Below are 25,375 nucleotides of genomic sequence, written 5' to 3'. Positions count from 1 at the left end.
AGCCTGCACATCGTGGAGATGGGGGAGAGGGAGAGCTGGGATGGAAGTTATGGCACTCACCAGGATGGTTGTGACTATGTAGGTCCTGTTCTGCAGGCTCGTAGACTCGTTGCCACTTTGAGTATCTACAGCTATTGGGACCAGCTTCTCATCTTCATTCCAATAACCAATCTGCCCAATACAAAACCAGGATTAATATGTCTTTGGAATATTAACCAAAATACAGTAACAGGGTCATCCAATCCAGATCAACCTTCTCTGCATGTTCATACCCAGTCAGATATCTGCTCTCCTGATTTTTCATGTCTTTGGTGAGGGGACAGGGAAATTCCCCATCCCACTGTGCCTCCAGCCTGAAAATTATAATGTGCATGATATGCTACAGTAGCACAGTGCTTGTATGCATGCAAAAACATTTATCACATTGTACTGGTGATTATTGCCATGCCTACGAAGAGAGTTCACACTTTCCCTGTGTGACTTCCAAAATTATTATAATGGTGACCTTGCCTGCTGCAGGTGCAGGTGCTAGAGGGTGATGAAAAATTATCCTGCAGCTCAAAGCCTGCATGAATACAGGACTGACTTTTGGGACATCTTGAGATACCAGGACAAAAAAATCAAGTCAGAACTTCTCGCCCAGTCCTGCACCAGTGTCAAAATGTTTGGGGTTATGAACACTTGCAAAGGGAAGAACTCTAAGGTTAAATTCTGCTTAATAATAATCAGGGATTTGGGCAGCTCTGTCACTCCTTGCAGGTAAAGAAGAGTGCCAGCAAATATCTCTAGGAAGATCATGGTTGAGGTTATCCACGTGGAGGGCTTCATTTTATAATTATATACATCACCTCATGTAGGTATGAAGCTGCCTGAGCTCTGCTTATATGAAAGGAATTTCTTATCACAGTAAATGGGAAAAGGTATTAACCAGGGCATGACCAGGAACCTGCTGATGGCAGATTAGAGATCATGACAGCTGAGGAGAAAAAAAAAAAAACTCTGCAGGCTTCTAATCACTCTTCATTGCACAGACAAAAAGAACAGAAAGTGAGGAAAGGGCTTTCAAAGCTCTGCCCTAGGGCAACAAAAGTGGAGACACGGATGTTTGCTTTGCACCTCTAACCTGGTGGATCTAAAATATAATATGCATCATGGCAATGATATACATGTCTTCCAAACAAATATTATTTCTGATGGTAAATACATAGAAGAATCAAGACATTCAGTCACTCAGTTTCATCTCCTCTAGACTCTCTCCAGACTGCCAACTTATTGAAGTTCAGAGACCCAAACTGGGCATGATGCTGTCTTTGTCCTCTTATGAATACTTTGCAGTGGAGGAAGGCTGCTTTCTACATCTTCAAAATAACATTTATTTTATTTGTCAAAGAAAATTTGCCATTTTTCACTTGACTGTGGGGGGCTTTGATCTCACACCTGCTGCTTTCATGTGTAAGTATAAATTTGAGATAGGGGCTGTAAATATGGAACTTTCATTATTTACATTTTTCTTAGTTTCAAACAAGTTTTTTATCTTTCAGGGGACTGAGGAGATGCAGAGAATGCCCCTTTCCAAAATACGTAGTAACTCTCCTTTATCAAGGAATAACTGAGTTATTCTCTGTTCTTCAGATACATGGTATCTAAAGTGGGACATAAGCACCTAGAGTCAGATTTTCAAAAGGATTTGTGTTTCAAGGGCTTGGCATCTCTGAACAAGGCCAGATTTTTCAAAGAGCCTGGGATACAGAAAGGGATCAAGACTTCAGAAGAGCACAAAGGTCTGTATAGCTATTGGGATGTGGTTAGTGGTAAAGCTTTTGTCACTTCAAGGAGAGCAGAATTAGGTCAACATAAAGGGTTCACTTACAATGGTTGGGGCAAACAGCTTCTGTCTGGTTCTGCCTTCGTTTATCCTTGGAAAAGTGGAAGGGCAAAGCCAGACCTATTGCTGGACCTGCACCAATGTACTGTGCCAATAGCAAAGGCGAGCTGACCAAGTTTTAGCATCCTGGAAAATTTTTGCCACACCTGAGATGCCCTTCTTGCTCTTGATAACACCTTCCAAATGTTGAACGTTTTTAGCAACACACCACGAGTCCTCCCTAGTGCTTGGCTTTGCTCATGTCTAGAGCTGGGAACGCCCTTGTTGTGCCTCCACAAACGAACTTTCATGAGCAGGAATGCCTGTCGAGACCAACCACTCAAACATGGGCTGGAACCTGACACAGGATGTTGGGTCACTCTCTGCTTTACCTTTCTGATCCCATCGTGTTTCATCTCAATCACGTGGAGGGTGTAGTTGGTCCTGCGTCCTTTCTCGTTAAACTGAACGTTGCCAGACAATCCTTCAAAACGGACCTTAAATACATAAATATCAATGAAGGGTCAGCTTCTCATGCAGTGGTGATTCAGCAGCAGTGAGAGGGGAAGGGAAGAAGGGTGCAGAGTGCAGTCATTACTCTCAATTCCATGCAGGGGAAGCAGCACATCTGCCTGAAACTGGGATGTCACTAAGGCTCACTCTCTACAGCATGCCTGGCCATGGGCACAGCCATCCTCTTAACTCACTCTTTCGTTTATAAACCCTTTCTCTTAAAATTCAGTGGTTTAAAACACAGTGCAGCCTAAGAGCTAGATGACCAAGTGAGCCCATCACCTCTTGGGATGTGACAGTGAGCTAAATCAGCTCTGAATTCCTTGATTTTGTGAGGTTTTGTATTTTCTAAATCTGACGTGGAGTTGGGACTTGGTAAAGAATTTGTCATCTCAAATCAGGACTTGTAAATCAGGAGGAAATGGCCACGGCTCCCAGCCATCATCTTTTGATAGAGAGGAGTCTATAAGTTATCCAGCAAATTTAATTACCTCTACACCAGATTAATAAAATCTAAAATTTAATTACCTCTACACCAGATTAATAAAATCTAACAATTTAGTATTGACATTTGCATAGGAAACTTTGAACTGTAAATCTCTGCTGATAACACAGCCAAGCTGAAGTGATGCTCATATCACATCCAACATCCTGAACTTCCCTTGCTGCAAAAGTGCCCAGCCTGAAATGGAGAAGGGCTCCTGACTGGAATCACACTCTCTGTGGGGACCAGGCTGTGGGGACCAAGCACATGGAAAAATGAGTACAGATTTGGGTTTCTATTCCACCCGGAGAGGTGTTCTTTCTTTCTCTGCCTTTCCACTCGCTTTGGACAAACCTCTGGTTCCTGTAACTGAAGTCTTCCTATGTGCAAAATGGGGACAGGTATTTAACAGCCTTTTAAAATACCCTTAGATCCTCAGAATAAAAACCCATGGTGAAGAAATGAGGCTGTATCATTACAGAGGAAATCTGCTGTTAATCTGGTTAAGCCGTGTTTGTTTTCCAGCTGTTACAACAAAGGTTGTAATGAAAATGAACATCTGCCAGCATTTTCTGAAGCTCTTTCAAACCAAGAGGTGTTCCTGGTGACATTTGGATAAACATGCTTTTCCCTTTTCACAAGACACAACATGCCCATAAAAAATGGATGTGCTGAAAAAGCACCATTGTCTTAAGCACTCCCAAGCCTGCTTTTTTTCATGTCTCCTTTGGTTTTCCTTTCAGGTTCTGACCGATTCTGAAGCTCAGGTCACAGGTACTTGTGCTTTGTAGCTTTGTATGCACCAAAAAGCAGGTTTACAGCATCAATTTCTTCTACCTGAGTGAATGAAATCTTAATCCTGTGATATCCATGTGGCACTGAAATGGCAAAAGGGATCTCTGCTATCCACGCTGCAGGATGCAGCACAACTGTTCTGCCATTCACCATCCTCTGAAAGTAAATGCAAAATGCAAAAATGCAATGCAAAATGCAAAAACACAGTGCAAAGTACAGTGAGAACTGACTTCAACAGTGCTAAGCACCAGTCAAGTAAGCTGGAGACATTTAAGCACATTTGTGTGTAAGACACGGATGGGCATGTGGCTCTTTGCTGGGACATCTGGAGCAGAAGGATTCTGTTGTGGCCTTCTGTTTTACAGGGTTAGTCAGCAGTTAGGGACTAGTTTTCTGCTTATTAGATGTGCTGACCACAAAATGATAAAAAAATAATTTGTTTAAAATTATCATAACCTTTTCAAAGTAAAATTGAAACCTTAATGTAGTGGTTTTAAGCAATAGTTTGTGCGCTTTTTCCTGCAAAAAAAGAAAAAAGGTAATTATCTTTAATAAAAATATACATTCTCCTTGAACATGCCAGATTTCTGTTTTTAAAAAAATGAAGAATGCTTCATATTTCTTTTCATCTTTGTTCCTGCCATCCATGAATCCTTGTTAGAAGATTGCAGTGAGGTGGGGGTCAGTCTATTCCCCCAGACAGCACAACAGGACAAGAGGAAATGGCCTCAAGTTGTCTCAGGGGACGTTTAGATTGGACATTAGGAAAAATTTCTTCTCCAAAAGGGTTGTCAAGCATTGGAATCGGCTGTCCAGGGAAGTAAGTGGCGAAGTCACTATTTCTGGAGGGATTTAAAAGATGTGTGGATGTGGCAGTGCTTGGGACATGGTTTAGTGGTTTAGTGAAATGCTGGGATAATGTTTGGACTCGATGATCTTAGATCTTCCAACCTAAATGTTTTTATGATTCTGTGGTTCCTTCCTACACTAAACAGGAATAAAGCAATTTGGGAGCTTATTCCAGACGTTTGAGTAGAAGCAGGTAGAGAAACCTTTTGCTTTTAAAAAGCTTATGAAATTTTAGGCATTAACAAATGAGAGGTGAAGAGAAAGCACACTGTGAAGAGCTGTAAGAATTGCCTTAATTGTGAGTCTTTACAGAAAGGATAACTCAAACCTTCAATTTTATCATAAGTTATTCTATTTCCATCTGCCTCTTTCTTGCTAGGTTACTAAACACTGGAAGATTATTAAATTCATAGTTTTTTTTTTTTTTTTTTGCTAAGAGGATTCTTGCCCTGCCTGTTTCAGACTTTTATTTTGACCATCACAACTGAGCTGGTCAAGCCTTTTTAAAATTATTATTTTTCATCTGTAAAGAAGCAACTTTTGCAAATGGGTCTTTGTGTTCTTTGCCCAAAGTCACTCCAGCTGAAGAATTAGGACTTTTGAAATTGTTTTAATGAAGATATAAGGAAACTTCAGAGGAGATTTTCCAACACACACACAAAAAATTGTATTTTCTGGCTGTCTAATTTTGATATCTTATTCTCATAAATTCAATAAAGAAAAATGCTGGAGCAGCTATTGCTCATCAGAAGACTTCCAAGTATTTAATGTTTATTAGGTAACCTATCTCCCTAATGCATCAGGGAGGCTGATTTTATTATAAGGGCTTGGAGAAGCTGTGACAGTGATTTGCCCAAGGTCATACAGAAAGTCAGTGACAGGCTTGGGAACAAATTGAATCCAAGCAATAAAATCAAATCAGATGCAAAATTTGGTTTCAAAGGAATTGTTGTTTACCAGTAAACCAAAACCAAATCAGAACAAAATACTTGAAGAACTTTACATATTGTACAAATGAACCACATAAATGTTATTTTTTTTTTGCCTTCTTCACAGTTAAAGAAAGAAGATGAGATAAGCTGTATTTGGATAATACTGAACTAGCAGTATGTGCAAGGAATCCATCTATTTCTGTCAGGAAAAGAAAGAAAAGTGCTAGAAGTAAATGTCAGTCTTGAAATTTAATCAAATTTTAAACTATTCTACCTTGGTAAGTTTTTGATAAGAGTGAATTATTTTTCTCTCTTGCTGTAAGTTTCACATTGTATTTTTGTTTATTCAAAAATCTAAATTTTATGCAGGAAAAAAAACCAAGACTATCAGATTTGAGGAATAAACTATCTAAATGGCCGCTCTTAAGACTTTTATGAGTCCTCACAGTATGAAACGAGCTATAATCTGCACTTTGAGAACATTTTGGTGACACCCAACACATAAGGCAAAATTCACACGCATTCATTAGCAGGCTGGAACTAAAGCTGAGTTCACAGAGAGTCAAATAATCTGCAAAAAACATGGTCTGAGCAGGTCTGTGTCTTAGGGAGGGGAACATAAAGATAGGGACCCTTGATTTTATGGGATAATATTTTGGCTTATGGGATAATATTTTTCCCAACATAATATGTTGGGAACAACAACAGAAATAAGATCAGGCAAGGACACATCCGATGGAACAAGGAAAAGCAGTTTGCTGGATGCACCCCTGAGCTTTTCAGACCTCTCTTCTCCAGAAGGATCAGCTCCTCCTCATGCCAAGTGATTTGTGCCGGTGCTTCCGCTGCTGCCCACGCGTCCTCCCCCACCCTCAGGCCGTGCCCAGCGTGCCCCCAGCACACACACACCCCCAGCCTGGTCCCCAACCTGCTGCAGGGCTCTCTGGATGTCGATGCCCTGTCCCCAGGGCACGGCGGGGTTGGCGAGGCAGTCGCCGGCGTTGCCGCGGCGGGAGATGTCGATGCGCTGCCGCCGAAGGTTCTGGAAGGCCTCGGCCATCACCCGCACCCCGTCGTACGTGAGCGCCGATGTGTACTGGAAACAGAAACGTCACTCAGGGTAACTTTCCAGGTGACTTGCTCTGATGCTGTTTGGTTTTTTAACTTTTTATTTTTTCTTTGCTATGTTCCCTGTATTCTTTGCATATGTATTTGTAGCTATGTAGCCTATAATATGAGTGGCTAGTTTTCCTGGTAATTTTCCATAGCCTTTCTCTAGGCAAAAAAATAAAACATTCCAGAGCTCTAAGCCCCAAGAATTACAAAGCCCCTGTGCTATCTTGGTTTTTCCTGGGAACCAAGGTTGAGAACAACTCTTCAAGATACATTTTATGGACAGAGCACAGCTAATGCTGAGGGGAGGGCTCCAAAACAAAACTTGGCCTGAGAAGAAATTACATCACCACTTGTCCTCCTAACTGGTGCTTTTTATGAATTACATTAATTCCCCAAAAACTATAAAAATGTACTCATCCCTGTGGGGATAGGCATCTGTGGACATCTTTCCATAATTACCCTTGAAAGCCTTCAAATAAAAATCCGCTCTTATATTACCTCCTTACTAAAATTATCTCGAGTTTCATTTCCAGATTAACACTCTGTCCTCACCTCCTGTCTATGAAGTTCAACAGCATCTTGCTCCCTGTAATCTCCACTGCCCTGTTGACTCCTAAAAGTTGGTTTTGACTTTCACAGCCAGGAAGTGGAGGAGAAGCTCCTGATTTCACTCCCTGAAGAAGACTCAGCCCTAAAAGTCCTTCACCTGTTACCCAAACATTTGTGTTTAATCAGAAGCATTGACCTGAACCTTTAAGGAGCACATTATACTGTGTAAATGTGAGCTACATGAAATCAAGAAACAAGGGACTTTTTCTGGTCATGCATGGAGACCAGAAAATTCCATCTCAATTGGCAAAAATTCTGCCAAACATCAGTTTATTCAAGCAGAAACTTGTACAGAAAGCAGTGTAAAACTCTCAGCAAGAACCATTAGTGTTAACTCTTTTTTCTATGATCACCTACTGATTTAGTTGTTTTCAACTTTCCTAAACTAATCCCAAAGCTAACATTTCTATGGCAGAGTGTTTGTCACAAATGTATTCATTTTCAAATATTAAACAGAAAAAAACCAACCTCTCCCTCCACTCATCCCTCAACAGCTTCAGGGCCTTCTGTGTCAGGAATTAAAATACTTTTTCCCTCTGTTGTACACACTGATTTGAAATTCTCAAAAAGAACATCTGGAAAGACTTTATTATCACTGGATGTCTTGTAAACAAGTCAAAGGTTAAGGGCTTAAAGAGGCTTTTTGTTTTTTATATACTGAACATTATGAGATATTTAATTCTTAGCTTCGAGGGGGTGAAAACTGGGAGACTGAGCGAATACATAACATTTTGTATTTCTTAGGAGGCAGTAGCTGCAGCCTAATAAAATTCAGATAATGTTAAGGCAAATGGAACAGATAATGTTCATAATTATACGGAGAGTTTCTCAAGTGAAATAAAGAGCCATGTGTGATCACAAAGAGGTGAGCATAACTTAAACCGAGCCAGATGGAACCAAATGAAAGGCGGTTTTTAATACCACTTGCCTTTGGCCTCTTCCAGTCCACACGTGGATGCTCTCTGGCATCATTATTCCTCCACTGTTGCATGATCCTGGCAGGAACAGTATCTGTGTAATTCACCAATTGGAAACCAGTGACATTGGCTCCACTCTCTCTGAATTTGGTCAGGTCAATGTCCATGAATCCCTGGTACAGGAGAAAAACATGAGCAGCTTATCAGAGGAAGACATATCTAGATGGGAAAGAGGAATCCTGCCTATGTATTAACATGGCAGACAGCTCAGGAAAAATATCTTCCCTCTGGGAGGAAATGTCCAACTCAGGACTTGCTTTTCTCACAGGTTCTGAGCTAGCCATATCCTGCAGTTACCCAGGGAGACAAATAGTCATATTAACAACAGTTCACCTGTGAGAAAGCTAGCAGAGTAATGGAAAAATGTATCCTGAATAATGGATGAAACAAACAAAATTTGTAAAATATATTACAAAGTATTTGTCAACCAGCTCTAAATTTTATACAGAATTGTTCACCCAGCCCTAACTTTCATGGACTCAGTAACCAATGGATAGGCTACTTCTTTTCAAATCACAGTTCATAGGGAAAAACAAATTCTAAACAATGAACTTCCAGCAGATCAGGAAGGAACTGATTGTTCAGCTTCTTAAAGGAATCTTACTATTAGAAAAGACAGTTTATAGAATTTGCTCATTTGGGAGAAAAGAAGGTGCTTTTCTAGACTTTAGATTACTACTGAAATACACTTCTTTAATTTCCTTATTGTTCTTGTCCACTTCTGGCTCTCTGCATGTGATGAATGCGTGTGCAAATACACGTGTGCATTGATCGGGGTGGCACTGCAGAATTAGTCACCCCCTTGAGTCAGAGGTGAAAAATTAATTAATTAGAGACACACTGCAATATGGGGGAAGGGGTGATTTCTTGTTGGCCCAGCTTTGATCCCAGCTATGCAGCCATGCTGCTGTGCAGAACCCTTTGCTGTGGCTCCTTGCAGAGGTGCTGGGACAGGGGCTGTGCCCTCCTGCTTCGTGTGGGGCAGGCTGAGCTCTGTTTTTTCTTTAGCAACACAAGCACAAGAGATGTACTCAATTATTTGCAATGGCACCATCAGCAGCCTTAATGCATGGGGGGAGATGAATGGGAGGACTGTCACAATGCCATCATCTGAGCAGCAGAAGGGCTGGTTTGAGCTCTGCCTTCCCCCTGCCCTGCTGCTGAGCGTTCTCTGCAGGCTCCTTCTCAGCCTGCCCCTGGGTTTCTCTCCCTTGCTTGTTCTCAGACTCACCATGATGGTGTGAGCTGAAAAAGCCAAGTTACATCATTTCCAGTAAAACACCAATCAGCTCCCCAAAATTATGCTCTCTGTTCACAGGCTGAGGGAGCTAATTAGCTGATCAATTTCCAAAGTCAGGATTGAGCCATTAGATCGGAACTGTTTTGGGAATAGACCTTACCAGGAAAAGACTAAATTGCCCTCTCACATCAGTGTCAGACTCAGGGAGTCATAAGTAACTCAAAAATTACTTTAAAGACTTTCACATTTTTTCTTCCAGCATTTTGTAGGCAATTTGGCATCCACTTACAAGGCTGAGGATTGGATACTGCTGTACAGATGCTCTAAATAGATGGCTTGTTTTGCTTCAAAATACAGTGATTTAGGTTAAAAGAAAAAAAGCAGTATTTTGTGCATGCAGAATGCTGGTTAAACCCACACCAATCTTGTTTGTAATTGCTGGCGTAGGGGTTCAGAAAGCCAGAACTGTGATTAATGAATAGGAAATGCAGCAGGATAATTGTCCCTGACATCTGAATGCATTACAGGCCAAGTGGGTTTTGACACATAGAGCTCCTAAGGTTCAGTAAGAGGGACCTCACAGGTTGCCAACTGGTTATTCATGGCTAGGACCAAATTACACTGACATTTTGCCCCTGGGAGCTACTCAGGGGAAAAAGATCTGTCAAAAGAAACTATTGCAGAGCAACTTGAAGTTTGTGCAACCAGCTCCTCTTTGGGAGACCTACAAAGGCATGAAGAAAAGTCCAAGCTCACTGCAGAGTATGAATAAGATGACTGGTGTGTTAAGCCCCCTCAGAATGCAGATTTCAATAGAGAAAAAAGTTATGACAGCAGTGACGAGACAGCAGTGGTTGAAACCTCTGTACTTCACTGCTTTCCCCAAACAAAACCATTCTAAAACTTAAGCAAATATTCAGCAATATTCATTGGGATTCATTGCATAAAATTGGGATTAATTGTATAAAATTTTAAAATAATCTGAATAGATGACAGGAATTATTTCTTCCTGATGATTGTACTAATTTTTTCCCACTGACTTTTGACATAATTCAGGTTCTTTAAAAAGTGAGGAGACCTCTGAAGATTTTCCAATCATTTAAGGCAGTTGGGACCATAGAGGACATCATTAACCTTGAAGACATCTTTGCATTTTGGCTGCTATCAACGGCTGAAATAATTGTTTTCACCTGTTATTCCTCCTTCACATGCCCCAGCACAAGGACATTATAGGAATGCTCCTAATTACAAAGGAATTTTAATCACCACACTAAAATCTGCTCAGAGCAGATCTGGGGAACATGAGAGCCAATGAACATGGAAATCTGGAGGTCAAATATTTTAGAAAATAATTCCCAGAGCAGGTGAATTCTTGCTAGCAAACATATAAACAAAAAGTCATCAAGAGTTATACAGACTGGTTTTTGAAAATGCCTCTATTGACAAAGTGGCAGCAAGAATTCAACATGCTTATCTCTCCTTCTGGAATATCAGTCAGTGCTTGTATGAAACAGGAGAACAAGAGAATTACAATATTTGCAACTAAAGAAATCATCAATCATCTGTCACTTTGTACTAACTATAGACACATATTGCAAAAAAGAAAAAAGAGATATATTTTATTTAGTTTTCCATTGGCTGTATATGGGAAACAGAAAATAAATTATTAAAACTTGGCTAAGGAAAGACTGTAACCCATGACTAAGGGGCAGCAGCTGTGCTTTTGCAGTTATATGTTTGGGAAAGAACTAGCCCAATGCTTCCCTCTGTCATCCAACCAAGCACAGCAAGCAGTGAACAGTGCTGGGAGGATGCACTCCTTGTGGTCCTGTGGAGTGATCAAATGGTTTTGAAACTGTTTCTAAAATTCACCAGGGAATACTGGGAAAAAAACACTTTGCAGACATGTCTGGAGCACAGTTCAGGGAAACTGAGCCCCTGGAATGTGGCTGTGTGTGACTTGCTTCAAGTTCTTGACACCTGAAGCATTTGGGATGTGTCTGTTGGACATGCAGGGATCAGCCTTCTCCTCCCTGCACAGCACTGAAATCCCCCAGGGAGGAAGAGGAGGAATACGGGAATTCAGACTGCAGCCCCCCTGGAAAAGCAGGCCCAGAGGGACCCAGAGGCAGCCCAGAGCAGCAGGGCCAGTGCCCAGGGTGTAGGTGCTCCAGGGGAGACAAGGCTCCTGCAGGCACAGCCGTCCCTGGGAGCCATCAAACCATCCATCAGCCACCCCACGGCAGGATCAGCTGTCCCTCGGACTTAAACTCACTTCACAAAACCACCTCAGCAAACCAGAGGCTGTGCCTTCCTGCCTTGCACACGCCTGGGAAACGCCTGGCTCTCTCCAAATGCCACGGAATGAGCAGGCTGACAATAAACCACAAAAATCTGGTCCCTTTTCGCTGATGGGCTGAGGCGGCTCCCTCCTCCAGCCTGCTCTGACTCACAGCATCTGCAGCACACTGCTCCAGCAGCAGCCAGGCTGGGTTCAAAGGAGGGAACTTGCTCTTTAGCCCATACCACGGGCTCCTCTCTGCATTAATGAACATCACAGAGCAATTAAGTGCAGGGTGTTGCTGTGAGGAAATAATATGGGCAGCTATGACAGACCTTTGTTGCTTCAAATAGAAAACAGTACTGGGAAGAGGTTTATCCTCCCTGTGCTTTCCTTGATGTGTGTGTTCTTTATGCTGTTCTTAAACTGAAAGCAGTTTTCAGCCAAAGGTTGTTTTACTGTCCCATTTGCTGCCTTGGTTGCTGGGAGAGGCATCAGCAAGTCACACATTTATATTCCTCTCCACTGCTTGTGGGCTCAATCATCAAAGGAAATGCATAATGCAGGAAGACTGATGACTTGAAATGGGCGTCATGAATCCATCTTGATTAAGTGGTCCACAAAGGATCTGCCTTGAAAAGAAAGTCCCTCCAGAAATGAACCAGCTCCTAATTTATACCCTGGACACTATGAGGAGCCAGAACACTGAGTGGGCAGTGCAGGCAGCTGTCAGTGTAGGGTAAACCTCATCCCTTTGTCCACAACCCTCCTCAAATCTGGGACTTCACTGACTTCCCTGCATCTCTCCTTTCACCCTCATATTTCACTGCCTCACTGTCCTAAACCTCCGCCTCCTCTCTGCACACTGATGACCCTTGGTGGCACAGCTGCTTGTGGGACACCCTCCCAGCCCATGGCAATGCACCCACACCTCCAGGTTCTCTTTGTATTTCATTGAGCTCACACTAATTGCTGGCCCTTTCCCTGCAGGTGCCTCCTATGATGCCTTTGAAGCTGAGCTCTGGGTAGGCTGTGGCTCAGCAGCTCAAAAGCCACCCCACAGCCCAGCTGAAAACCTCCCTGCCTGTGCTCCAAGCCTCCTCCTTTCCTTGGATAAAGACCATTAGAGAGTCTCCTTGAAGACAGACACGTTCTTGAGGAACAGTGCTGCTTTCTCTCCTCCTGCTGCCTCTTCTGAACTCTCCAGATCTCCCCCTGAGACTGGCATATTCAGCTTTGAATGAGGAGAGGGAAAACCACCCCTTTCTCTTGAATTGCCTGGAGAAGGCTTGTTGGCTGAAGCCAACAGAGCTCCCTCATCCCAGGGAGGAGTATTAGGTTTTTTAAGTCTCTTTCTGTCTGGGATGAAGAGACTAGAGTCTGCTTTCTCTTTTCTTTAATAGGTTGCACACTGAAATATTTCTTTTCAAGCCAAAAGCATTTAAGCAATTCACCCTGAGCTTGGGTGGGTGCCACGGAAACCTGTGGCAGCATTGGGAAACTGTCCCAGCTCTGTTTAAATGCATGACTTGCAATGCCAGACTACTTCCTTGTAGCAGATTTTATGATTACAAGAAACTTTGCAAAAAAACATTTTTGCTTCTGAATGGCTGTAGATCAGCTGAGTGAATACAAAGTGGCTCCTGTCATTCCAAGGTATGCCAGTGACTTACTGCAGGGAGCAAGAAATGGAGTGTTTCCAGGCAGAGCATCTCTAATACCCCAAATTATCTTCAAGCTTAACTTCTCCAGTGAAGCAGCATTCCTCACTCCCATCACTTTGTATTAATAAGGAGGGTGTGTCCAAAAAGAGCCTGTCTGCTCCAGTCTCCTTCCACTGTGCCTTCCACTCCTCTGCAGAGTTATTAAAGTGTCAAATCCCATTGCAGCAGCAAAATGTGTGAGTCCTCACTGGGGCTTAGGAGTACGTGAAGAAAGGGAAAAGAAAGACAGGAGAAGGTGGCACTGTGAGACAGCTTTCCAACCCTGCAGCTTGATGAGAGTATTTTGTCCTGTCTGTAGATACAACACAAACCAAGTGAGGTGAAAATCCAGGCTTTAAGCACAAGGGGTTGGAGATGAACAGCAACTTTTCCTTGGTGCAGCTCTGCACATTTTCTTTGTGATATTATTTGTCCAATCTTGCAGCTGCAGCACATTGTGGATATAAATGACCATACACATCTTGTCAGAAGGCTCAGTCCAGGCAGGGGAGGGGATGTTCTAGGTGGATGTTTGTGCATTAGAGAGCTTTCAGGGCATAAACTGATTTAAAGGTTTGGGGAATATGCCATGCAGTGGCAGATGCCATGAATTCAATCAAAGATATGATTAAAGGATGACCTGATCCCAGTTTACAAGGACCAAAACATCAGTAATGGAATATTTTGTCTAGCAAACAGAAGCATAAATCTGGTCAAGGAAGCTGAAGCTAAGCATGTTCTGACTAGAAAAGAGGACAAATGAAGTCACCATGAAGCAGATACTATGGATTTACACATCACCACTTGCAGCTGAGCTGGGGTAATGGATTAGGAGACTGCAAATGGCTGAGGAAACCTGTTAGTTTAACATCATTTTGCTGAAGTTTAAGCAAACACATTTTTCCTTCCAATAGCTGTAATATAAATCTGTCAGTTACTCACCTGATGCTCTGATTTTTTTAAGCCACAGTAAGTCACTCATGTTTTTGAGCCCTCATTAACTACTGCAAAAATCCTCCCAAGGTTGCTGTTCATATTATCCTGTGTGGGCAAGTTTTGTATCAAACCAGATAATTTTCTTATACATGAGACACTCAAGTTCAAGCAAAATTTAATTCAGGGCACTGCTGTGTCTCTTACTATCAGTAATTCAGATGAGATAATGTTATATGGGGTTCTTCTGCTTGATAATTTTTGAGTCAGGACAGAAAAGCTGTCTAGAAGTGAAATGCAGAATTTTCACTGACATATTGTCTTTCTCTGCACAGAAAATGAATTTGTCTCATGAGCCTACTTGCACTAACCTCTCAGGAAGCAGAAAGGTCTAACAGGCAAAATTTTAGAACCCTAAAAGTAACTTAGGACATCTTTCTCCAATAGAAAAATATAGAGTTTGCATCTTGACATCTTGCCAGGATGAGGAGGAGATGCTGTACACAAGCTTCTGGAAACTCCACAAAACCGAGTTTCAAATCAGCAAGTGATTCACACCTGAGCATTGCTGACCTGGGTTGTGCCACCAGCCAGCAGCACTTCGGGGGGCAGGAGACAGCACTGAGAACTGAGGGGGGATTCACATAAACACGGCAGCTTTCAAGCTGATGGGGGACAGAACTACAACGTTTCAGCTCCGGGCAAGCAGGGAATGGAGCCATGGACACACTGCTGGTGGCACAGGTCACACTGTGCTGGGGCAGTGCCACAGGTGTCACTGTGCTGGGGCAGGTACAGACCTTGCTTGGGCACCACAACCCTCCCCACAGAGCCACAGCACGTGCTGCAGCTGTGGCTGTCCTGCCCTGCTTTAGGGGAGCTGCTCTCTGCCTGTGGATGGCCAATTCGGGGGGGTTCCTCTTCCCTCTCTGCACCCAGTGTTGGTCTCACATTCAATCTCAGCCCTGGTGGTGCAGAAGTTCTTCCTTCTGTTTTTCGGGTGCAAAAAAATCTAAGCTGCCCATCCAGCCCAGAGGAGAACTGGATTAACCCAGCACATCTTGTCTGACTCCTGCAGGAGGCACTCTGCTGACAAAGCTGCTGTGCTGGGGGAAGTGATGATGCCAAACGATTTTTTCTCTTTTTCTTTTATATATTCTCTATTTTTTTTACACATGTATTTGTAGCTCTGTGGCCTATTGTATCTGTGGCTACCTTTCCCAGTACTTTTCCCTACCTTTTCCCTAGGCAGAAAGACAAAACACATTCCAAGGCCCCAATCCTATCTTGGTTCTTTCTGAGAAGCAAGGCTGAAGAACAGCTCTTCAAGACACATTTTCATAAACAAAGTTTAGTTTCCATCTGAGGGGGGAGGATTTAGAGGTGCTTGAACCGGGGAAAATTGCATCACCTCTTGTGCTCCTAATTGGTGATTTTTGTCAATTATGCTAATTTGCTAAACTTGTAACACTGCATTCACCCCGTGGGGTGGTGGGCATTTTTTGAACATTTTTCCATATCTGCCTCTGGAGACCTCCAGTAAAGACCAACCTTTGTATTACCTCCTATACTAATATTTTCTCAAAAGTGTGTTGTTTTATTTCTAGGTTCCTTAAGGCATCACTGGTAACCTCCACCAGCACAACTGCCAGCAAAGGGAAAGTGTCCATGGCCTAACCTGCTGACACAGGCTGATGAAGAGTGGCACAGGAAAAAGTGCTTACCTTTGCTAATCAACACTGTTTTTATCTTTACTTTTCCCTGCTTCCCCTGCCATCAGCAATCTCGTACACTTATCTATTCATCTTCAAAAAAAAAGGGCACTTGCCAAAAGAACAACTCGAACTAACCCGCCAGGGAAGAAAAAAGAGGCTAAAACACTGGATGTGGCAGCTGTCTTTCATACTTTTCCTTTAAAGACAGGTCACATGAATGTCGCTTATTTAATGACAAAGATTTTTCTCTGCCCAAGCTGATGCTCTCCCACTGCTGACAGCAGTCAGCTCACATCCGTGGCGTAGGACAAACAGATACACAAAGCCAAGGTTATGGGCAAAAAGCCTGAACATCAAAAGAAAGGAATCCCAGAAGTTTCTAAGCTTGTTCCTCTGATAGTATTGACTATATTTTTTTTTCCTCTTTGTGGTTGCTAGAACTGATGATCTCAAAGGCTGAGAGCAAAGCTTAGAAAAATGAGACTCACAGAAACAAACACTTTTAAAAGTTGCCAAATCTCTTTGAGTTCCACAGGGGAAAAGAGAGAGAGAGAGATATGACTGCAGGCTGCCAGTGCACCTGACAAATACCCAGGTTAGCTCTAGCAAAAGCTCATTGGGCTAACTCTAACCAGTTAGAGACCAGAATTTCACCAGTTTGAAAAAGCCATGAAGAGTGCCAGATTTGGCTTGAGGAGAGGGAGGGATGCTCACAGAAACCCTTCCCCTGGCAGGGATGTTGCAGTCAGACCTTCATGGGACAGGCAGGGCTGGGGAGACAAGAGAAGTTGTGTCTTTAGCAGGTGTAGCAGGTTCAGAGAAGGATATTTGCCCATGGCCTAAGGTGCAGAATGGTTTCATTTTGTTTGTGAACACAAAAATATTATTGTCTCACCTTGGCAACAGCAATTTCACTGAAAAAGAAAGCTGTTCCTGCTAGGAAATACCAGCTTTCACTCGCTGCTGTCAAATTCTGCTCAGCACTTTACTACAGCTCACCCAGAGCAGCTGCTGGGCAAACACACAGCAAGGCAAGTGCAAGGCAGTGACTCTGCTCATGGATTGGCTGTGGCCAGACAGGGAATTCCTCCATTCCAAAATGTGCCTATGGATGATATCTTTTAGACCTTATTCAGCCTCTGCATTGCCTTGGAAACTCATTTTGCATTCCTGATGGAACACCAGTTTGAAGCTGCTGCAACTGGGCAGTGGTGTGCTGCTGCTTGGAATTTTTGGCTGTGTATAGGTCTGAAGAAGCATATAGCTAAAAAGAGGAATTTAAGCAGAGTTATCCAGAAATGTTTCCCAATATTTGCTTCCAATGTGTCATTTCCATAACTGTGTCCCCATTTTTCCATGCCCAAGTAGGTTAGGCAAAAGGCAGGTGTTGAAAATTCCTCCCCTTGCTCCAGCTAGTGCAGGACACTTGGTGGCTACGAACGGGCTGAGGATTCCCTTGACCTGGTCTTCATACAGGGTGAGAGTCCTAAACTCAGGACTACCTCAGCCAGCACAGGGCACAAAAAATAACTCATTTGGAAACCCAACACTTCCAGGTTTTAGCTCTTAATTTATTCTCTGAGGACTCAGTGCTCTAGAACGAGGCACTTCCCCAGAGCAGGGCTGTTCTCCAGGCACGCGGGCGCGCACGAGGGTACGAGCGTGTGTGGGCATCCTGTCATCCTAGGACACGTCTGCAGGGGAAAATGAGGGGTGTTTAAGGTCTACCACTATGAGTGTGAGTCAGTGGGAATAAATTACAGCACGCTACACCCTCTGAAGGCTCTAATCCAGCGATGAGATGTCCTCAGAAGAGGGTAAAACCTACTGTGATCTCTCAGATCAGAGCACTCGCACTAGGATTTAACCCTGCCAGACGTCAGCTTCTGCCAATCTCTTATAAAATCCCTGGCCATCCCCACTAAGGGAGGCTTTCTGTCCTTCCTTGCTGCCCTGTGGTCTCAGAAACATGGGATTTTCAGGGCCTTTTTGCCATTATCCTTGCTAAACCCATTAACCAGTATGGGTGCAGCACATTACAGGAGCTGATTTGGCTTCTGGTGTCTGAACCTGCCCACATTGTTCTGCCCTGGAAAGGACCTTCTTAACCTTGAGGGGTGCCTGGATTTTTTTTTAGAAATAATTTTCCCATGTTGTCTGATTATCCCCTACTCTTTTTTCTTTTTTTTAAAGTATTCTCCTCTCTGACTTTTGGCTCTTATGTGATGCTGAGTTTTAAGGAAAGACCAAAAGTAAAACTTGAATAATTCCTTTCACTCTGCTCCTTCTCTCCAGAATCCAAGCTGCTTGGAAAGCACACCAGTAAATTCTGGTGGTCCTGGCAGACACTGTGGGGCTCAAGACCCCCTCCACTGAGCTGCAGTCAGAGGCAGAATGTCCCTGCAGAGGGGCTGGAGAAATGAAAAGCCTTTTGCTCCAAGTTAATTATTTATAAACCCTGTTGGCTGAGTATGCAACCTCTTCCAGTCAGCTCTGTCCTCTCAGCATTTGTGCAAAGGCTGAGAGAACACATTAAAGATGGGACAAGTGTACTTTGTCTGTGTGAAGGTGGGGGAGAGTGGTATCCTAATACAGAGGGAAATGTCCTTCAAATCTCCTGCACCTGAGTGTTAGTTCAGTTCACCTCATGCCTTTCATGCATTTATCCTTATGAAACTGTGCAGAGGGAAGAGGTGATATTGTCATTCATCCTTCCATGTGGGTGTACTTAAAATTGCACAGACATGCTCACTCCAGTGACTCCAGCTCACTTTGCTGCTTAACTTTAATGAAGGGACTTTCATAAACATCCAGGACCTGGGTTATGGCAAATAATATTTTTTTTTTTTAGATTAGCAATGGAAGTTATTGGCTGCTCTGTAGTTTTGCATGTCTCCCCCTGCACAAGGTAACATTTTAATCTCTGTAATTACACGGTAGGCAGCCAGCACAGGGTGCAGGGTCAGTACAGGGCACTGCAGGGTAATGATGTGGCCATTTTTGCCTGGTAAATTACAGAGTTATCTTGGGACTGAGAAAAGGAGAAGGGCAGCAAATGCTTGACTAATTGGTAGTTTAAAGTTTAATTACCCCTGGGCTGATGTGCTGCCTCCCAGATGCAGCTCTGTGCTGAAAGAACAGGTCCAGAGCCTGCACATGGCTCACTCCAGAGGGACACAGGAGTCCCAGGGGAGCAGCCTCAGCCCCAGACTGCCAGCAGCAGCCCAGCCTCTGCTGTGCATCCTCCTGGATGGATGGACACATTTGGGAGGGTAGGAGCTCTGCTGTGGAAAACCTCAATTTCTCTCTCTTACCTCTCCCCTAATCTCCCTAGGCAAAGCAATTTTCCATCCTCCTGTGAGTCTTGCTCCAGAAAGATGGTCCTGCCACTGACCTCAGGCAGCACCTCCCTGCATTAAAGGGAGAATCCTCTCCTTAAAGAAATCTTTGCATTCAATTCTTTCCCTAGAGCTATGACAGTCAGATTTCATTTAGCACCAAGGGGGGAGTGATAAAATTACTTTGGTCTGCATCTGTCATCCAGCCAAGGTCAAACCACTACAAAACCCCAGCACACTTGGAGATACCCTGCAGATAGTCGTGCTGGCTCAAGAGAGAAAACTCCGCAAGAAGAGCACAGCAAAAAACTTTGGTATTTTTTTTACCTAGAAGGTGGATGAGAAAAAGAGTGTAGAGCACAGTAATTATAAATTTAGTGTTTTACAAAACTGTGAGATAGAAAAAACCCCCACCAGTTAGGGTAACTCACCATATTTGCCAGAATGTAGTGGTACCCATTCCCATTTTTTTCAAGCGTGATGATCTGCAAGATAAAAAACAAGGATAATTAGCAGAGATCAACTAAGGAAGAAGAATGTCAGTTATCTGCCCTTTCTCACTCTTATTTTTCCTTGCTGAGACTATTCAGCTGTGAGCAGGACGACATAGCAAAAGAAAAGTTCCCAATCTTATTAGAGGATGGCCAGAGCTTTCACACATGATACCTGAGCAGCAAATCTGAAATTAGACAGGACAAGATCCCCAAGAACATTGTACAGGCAGGGAGAGAAAACAACCAAACCAACCTGTTTCCTACAGACTAGGGGAGAAAAAAAAAAGCCTTAACAAGATTTGCATTTCAGACATCAAAGGAACAAATGGGGAGTTGGAGTCTGTGTGTCCTATGACTGCAATTGAAAGATTAGGCAAGACTAGAGAGCAATCCTGCACATTCTCCAATCTACAGTCCCTGCTGCAAACACCTGCTTGGGAGAGATGGCTTGGGAGAGATGGAGGTTTAGGTTATGAGTAAATTTTTGTGCACCAGTGTGCACCAGTGTAGTTTCAAACTACATCTCCAGAACGAAGCTGTTTGGGCAAGCCACAGAAGATTCCCCTGCATTTTCATTGAGATAATTTATAGATCCATATGCATGGTGTCTCAATATATGTGCTTTGCCACTTATTTCTTTGTCCCTGACACTGCAGAGTCAGGTTTTTATTTTCTTTTATCAACACAATTGCTTACCAATCTGTAACAACTGAGTTTTTCTATGTTAGCTTTTTCCTTTTCCACCTGTTGCAGATTTTTCTGTGACTGGGGGGAACACAGGCACTGATCAGATGGCCCATGTCTTTTTCTCCCTTGATTTAAAAAGAGTACAGAAAAATACACCTAAAAGTCTGTATTATTCTTGCTGACTCCATTTTCCCATTGAAATGCCTCTCTATTGATTTCCAGCAGCACTGTTAAATTCTTACTAGTTTACTGGAGTCAGATACCATCTGCATTTGAGCCACTCTACACAGAAAGAATAAAGTGGAAAAAAAGGCCCAAACCAACATGCCCTCAAAGCCTGTACAAACACAAGATTTGCCAGTTTCTGAGAGAACTGTGCTGTTTCCATTAGGTTTCTTGGCTGGCAACACCACCTCTTATTTCCATTGTCACATGAATTGATTCTGAATTGCTGCCTGCACTGCCAACAGGCACAGGCAAAATCTGCACAAACTGCAGTGGGGACAGAAAGATCCTCACAGCCAGAATGATCATAAAACCACTGCTGTGTCAGATTCAACCAGAAATCAGTCTACCCAGGACTTGTCTCTGGGACCAGGCTGGCAGCAGGTACTTGAGAAGTGTCAGATGAGGGCAGAGACTGATCCTCCCCGTGGGACAGCAGTCCCAGATTATCACGAACAGTCATTTAGGGATTTCCAAATGGATTATAAATGAGCTGACACTTGCTCTGTGCAACTGGTTCGTCTGCCTTAGCCCTTCTCTGATGAAGTGCTCTTGTATGCATAATAAAACTCATCTGGTTCTCAGCATTAACGTGGGAGTAGCAATTAACTCCAATGAAGGCTTCATTTAGAAGCAGTTCCTTACACAGCCAATGCCAGCTCCACCAGCTTCCCTGCACAGGATCCCTCAGTGTGGCTTCTGCTGAGGTGTCGGGAGCTCTCAGAAAAATCCTGTCTACCTAAAGCTACCTACACCTCATTATGGGTTGTTTTGTGAGTATCTTCCACTGCCTGATCTAAGAAGCAAAACCAGACCAAACTTGTCCCTTTCCATTCATCAGCTGAGACTGACCTTTGCAGTAAGTCCCAGACCTTGTAGGAGGAAGGAGAATCTCTGGTGCACTGGGATGTCTAAGAATTATGATCCAATTCTCCTTTTCTCCAGTGTCAACAATAGCTGGCATTGGCTCCTTCAGCCCCAACTCTCCTTTGTTATTTTATGAGGTGTCAGAGCCGATGAACCGGAGAGGGCTGCCATCCAGCTCTCCCTGAGCTGTTAATCTTACAGCCCATCCACCTGAATTATGAAGCTCGTTTCCTGTGTTTTACACAGTTATTTGTGATCTTAATTTATTTTAAAATGCTTGCTCAGTCCTAATGTGTCCGGACAGCAGTAGCAAGCTGAGGTTATAATAGCATTTATCACTCCTCCTGACTGTGGTGAGAGGCTGTGCTGGGCTGCATGCTGATTGCTCACTTGGGCCACCTAGGTTTCATTACCCACTTCTTAATGGGCGAGTTTGACATCTATTAGAGAGAAATCCTCTCAGAGTGAAACACTGGCAGAGGAGAAATTCCAGTTACTCATTTTAATGAGAGACAAGGAAGAAACAAAAGAGGGCTTTGATGGAACACAACCCACCGAGCACTTATCCCATTAAGGCTACACAGCACAACCCCACGGCAACCTGCCCTGAGCCAAGGCCTGGCTCACAAATGACAGGTACCTCGGCAAAGATAAATCAAACCCTTGAGACACGACACAGAAATCTCCCAGAGAGAAATCAGGTCATTTTTAACACACAGAGCACTGGCTCCTCCACAGCTGAGGGCCGCCTTGCTGGAGTCACTGGTGTTTGTGTTTTTTGTATGGAGGGAAAATGAAAAGCAGCAGTGTGGGTGTGAGCACAGGTGCTGGACAATCATCCCCAGCTCTTCTGCTCACCGTGGAGCACAAATCACAAATCCACTGCCGCTGAGAGACAGAGACAGGCTTGTCAGGGAAGAAGATAAATGCACTGAAATGTCCCCGAGAGGCTGAGGCAGCTCTTGGAATACCTCAGACGGTCAGAGGGACAGGGCAAACAGCTCAGTGACATTCCCACAGAGGCTGCTGGTGTGGTGAGCTGAGACACCAGCCCAAGTTAGAGGCCAAGTTACAGTCCCAGCTGAATTGCACATGATAATGAGCTGAACACTATCTTTGAATCCCTCCAGTCATCTGTATACTATGAAAAATCTGGCATTACTTTCTCACACTGGGACAACCACCTCTGCTCTGAGAAATCCTGGTGGACTTGGAACAAGAATGTTAAAAAGGATAAAAATGGACTACGCACATCTGAAAAAGTTGTTCACAGCCCTATCCTTCACTGGAGTGTTACCTCTCAGGCACAGATGTCTGCTGGAATTGCTCTGTAATTTTTGTAGTAAAACACAGCTTTGTACCTCTTCTCCCTGGGAACTGATATTTTTTATAGCATTGCAAAACAAATAATCACAGTATCTGGATTTTTAGTGCTCTTACAAATAGCTTTTCCTATATCTAGGTTTAACATTTGCTCCAGCTATGTGAAGAAATTTGAAAGAAAGCCTTATTTTCCTGCTCAGATCAAGAAGACTAGATAATACTTTACTGTATAACTTAACATTCTTTAAGCCAGGCTTAAAAACCCAACACTATTGATCCTAGAAATTTGATATACTCTAAAGAAAAGCCAAATTCACTGCCTAGGTCTTGTCCAAAATTTTGTTCAACTGCAGCTGTTCCATAGCCAGAGAGAAGATTTTACCCTCTGGAATAACCTGTTTTCTCTTTCCTGAATGTGACCTTTGCTTTGAGGTTACAACCTGCTCTCTGCTTTATTATTCCACGTAACAGAGGAACACCCAGAGACATCCAGCAAGGATGGATTGTGCTCGTCCCTGCGCTGTGCATCTGGTGAAATGTCAGTCCCTGTCCCAGATGGGGAGCAGCTGAAGTGTGAGACGGAGATGACAGGTACCTTAGACAGGGAGATGCGTGAAGCACGAGGTAAGAGTGAGCTGATCATGAGGAGTAAAGCAGTGGAAATTGCCCTTTCCAAACCCTTCTAGTGGTGGGGAAGGACTTAGCTGTAGGTGTTAGAGGGAAAGGTCTTGTGGGTGGAGTTGAAGTGTGGACCCAACCCGTCCCTGGGCTTGTATTTGTCTCCTGTCCACAGAAATCCATATTCAGGACAGATGTACCATAATCCTGCTGTCCTGCTGGCCCAGGTGTGAGAATTTGGTGCAGCACATGGAGGCTGGAGGACCAGGAATCTGGCAGTGCCAATTCACACCTCCACTTTAACTCAAAAACTGGAGAAAGACTCTGCTGAATCAGGAGATGCCACAACTTGTGCACACTTCTTGGAGGAATTAGCACAAAGCAAACTCATTTGGGAGCAAGGGGGTGTAAAGGGCTCAGCAAAGGAGCCAAACAAGGAGGGAGTATGGAGCAGTGGAGCTCACTCAGCATGAATTCATGAGAGCTTGTACTATTCCTGCAGCTTTATTGTTTCCCCCAGTAACACAACAGAGAAATACCTGCAAGAAACCGAGAAATACCCATACACACCCCAATTCCAATGCGAGCCACAGGAGACAAGGGTCAGTCAAGATTGGGGAGAACTTCTCCAGGGGGAAACAACCCTTCCCACCCTGCGTGCAAGACCCCTCTCAGAAGGCACACAACCTTGTTAAGGATGATGTTCAGCCTCTCAGACTCGCAGTCCACCACCACCAGCCTTTCCTTCTTCTTCTCCAGCTCCTGGAAGAGCATTCGGTAGCCCTCCTCTGTTGTTGTCAGGATGTTGACAGCTGTCACCTGCCAGTTCTTCTCAGCTGCAGTGTCCAGCACTTTCTGCAGGACTGACAACCCTAGGGTGGGAAGAGAAGGGGGAGAGCCAGGTTTTAGTTGTGCAATGGCATCTTTCCACCCTCCTGGCAGCCTGTGTAGCTGCCTCAAGCCAGGCTGGAGACAGAGTCATGAGAGTGCAGCAGAGCTACAGAGAGCAGCTAATAGTCTAGATATGACCCAAACCCATCTGGGCTAGAATTAATGACTCCTGCTTTTTCTGGCCTAGCACAGATAATTCCAGGTCTGATTTTCCTTTGTAATCGGCAGATCAGTCTCGTTGATCAGGCCCTGCTGTGGGATTCAGATAAGAACTCTAATCCCCATCGTCCTGTCTGTCACGACCCAAATAACTTGATTTCTCTCAGCCATAGTTTCCTTCTCATCTTTGATCTGCTTAGGCTGTGTGCTCCTAGGGTTAGGGACACCCTCATCAATCACAGCACACTGTCACACTCAGCATGCTTCTCTCTCAGCAGCATCTCATCAGGAGACCATTACTTTTAGAATTATATTGCTTAAATTACATGCACAGCTTTCTAGAGGAGATGCACATAGCAATTCTCTGGAATCGTGCTGGACAACCCTAAATAGCCCTGTGCATTTGGGATATTCTGTGTGCCCATGCCTCATGACAACAAAGCAGGTGGGATGCTTTCTATACCTTCTCCTTGTCTCTAAAGCCCATCCTGTCCCTTCAGGGGATAATTATAACTTCCAGGACAGAGATGTGAATCACCTTACCTCTGCCCTGCCCTCCACAAGTCTGCTTTGCTTGCAGCCTCCAAGCCTGGAGCTTTAAAGGCATCTGAGGGCTGGGAAAACTGAATCCTGGAGCAATGAGCTCTCTAGCCCTGTTTGTGGTTTAGAAAGTTAGATAACATCTTCCATTACCCCACACTATTTTTTGTTCTTTTACATAGAAAACTGACTTGCACCAACATGGGGAATTTGGAGTTTTCC

The 25,375-nt window shown here is 43.7% G+C and overlaps 1 protein-coding gene across 2 annotated transcripts in view; it reads right to left on the bottom strand.

Moving 5' to 3' along the window:
* Nucleotides 1-25,375, bottom strand: part of GRIA1 (glutamate ionotropic receptor AMPA type subunit 1) — a 119,701-nt gene that overhangs the window by 37,379 nt on the left and 56,947 nt on the right. For both annotated transcript variants that reach the window (XM_053956464.1, XM_053956465.1), the window contains exons 4-9: nt 24,251-24,435; nt 19,781-19,834; nt 8,091-8,252; nt 6,366-6,533; nt 2,257-2,361; nt 61-171 (exon numbers count right to left, since the gene is read on the bottom strand). In XM_053956464.1, coding sequence (XP_053812439.1) covers nt 61-171; nt 2,257-2,361; nt 6,366-6,533; nt 8,091-8,252; nt 19,781-19,834; nt 24,251-24,435 — 785 coding nt within the window. The remainder of the gene's footprint in view (nt 1-60; nt 172-2,256; nt 2,362-6,365; nt 6,534-8,090; nt 8,253-19,780; nt 19,835-24,250; nt 24,436-25,375) is intronic.

This window comes from Vidua chalybeata, chromosome 15, assembly GCF_026979565.1.
Source record: "Vidua chalybeata isolate OUT-0048 chromosome 15, bVidCha1 merged haplotype, whole genome shotgun sequence".
Lineage (NCBI taxonomy): Eukaryota > Metazoa > Chordata > Aves > Passeriformes > Viduidae > Vidua > Vidua chalybeata.
This window is presented reverse-complemented; position numbering and strand designations above follow the sequence as displayed.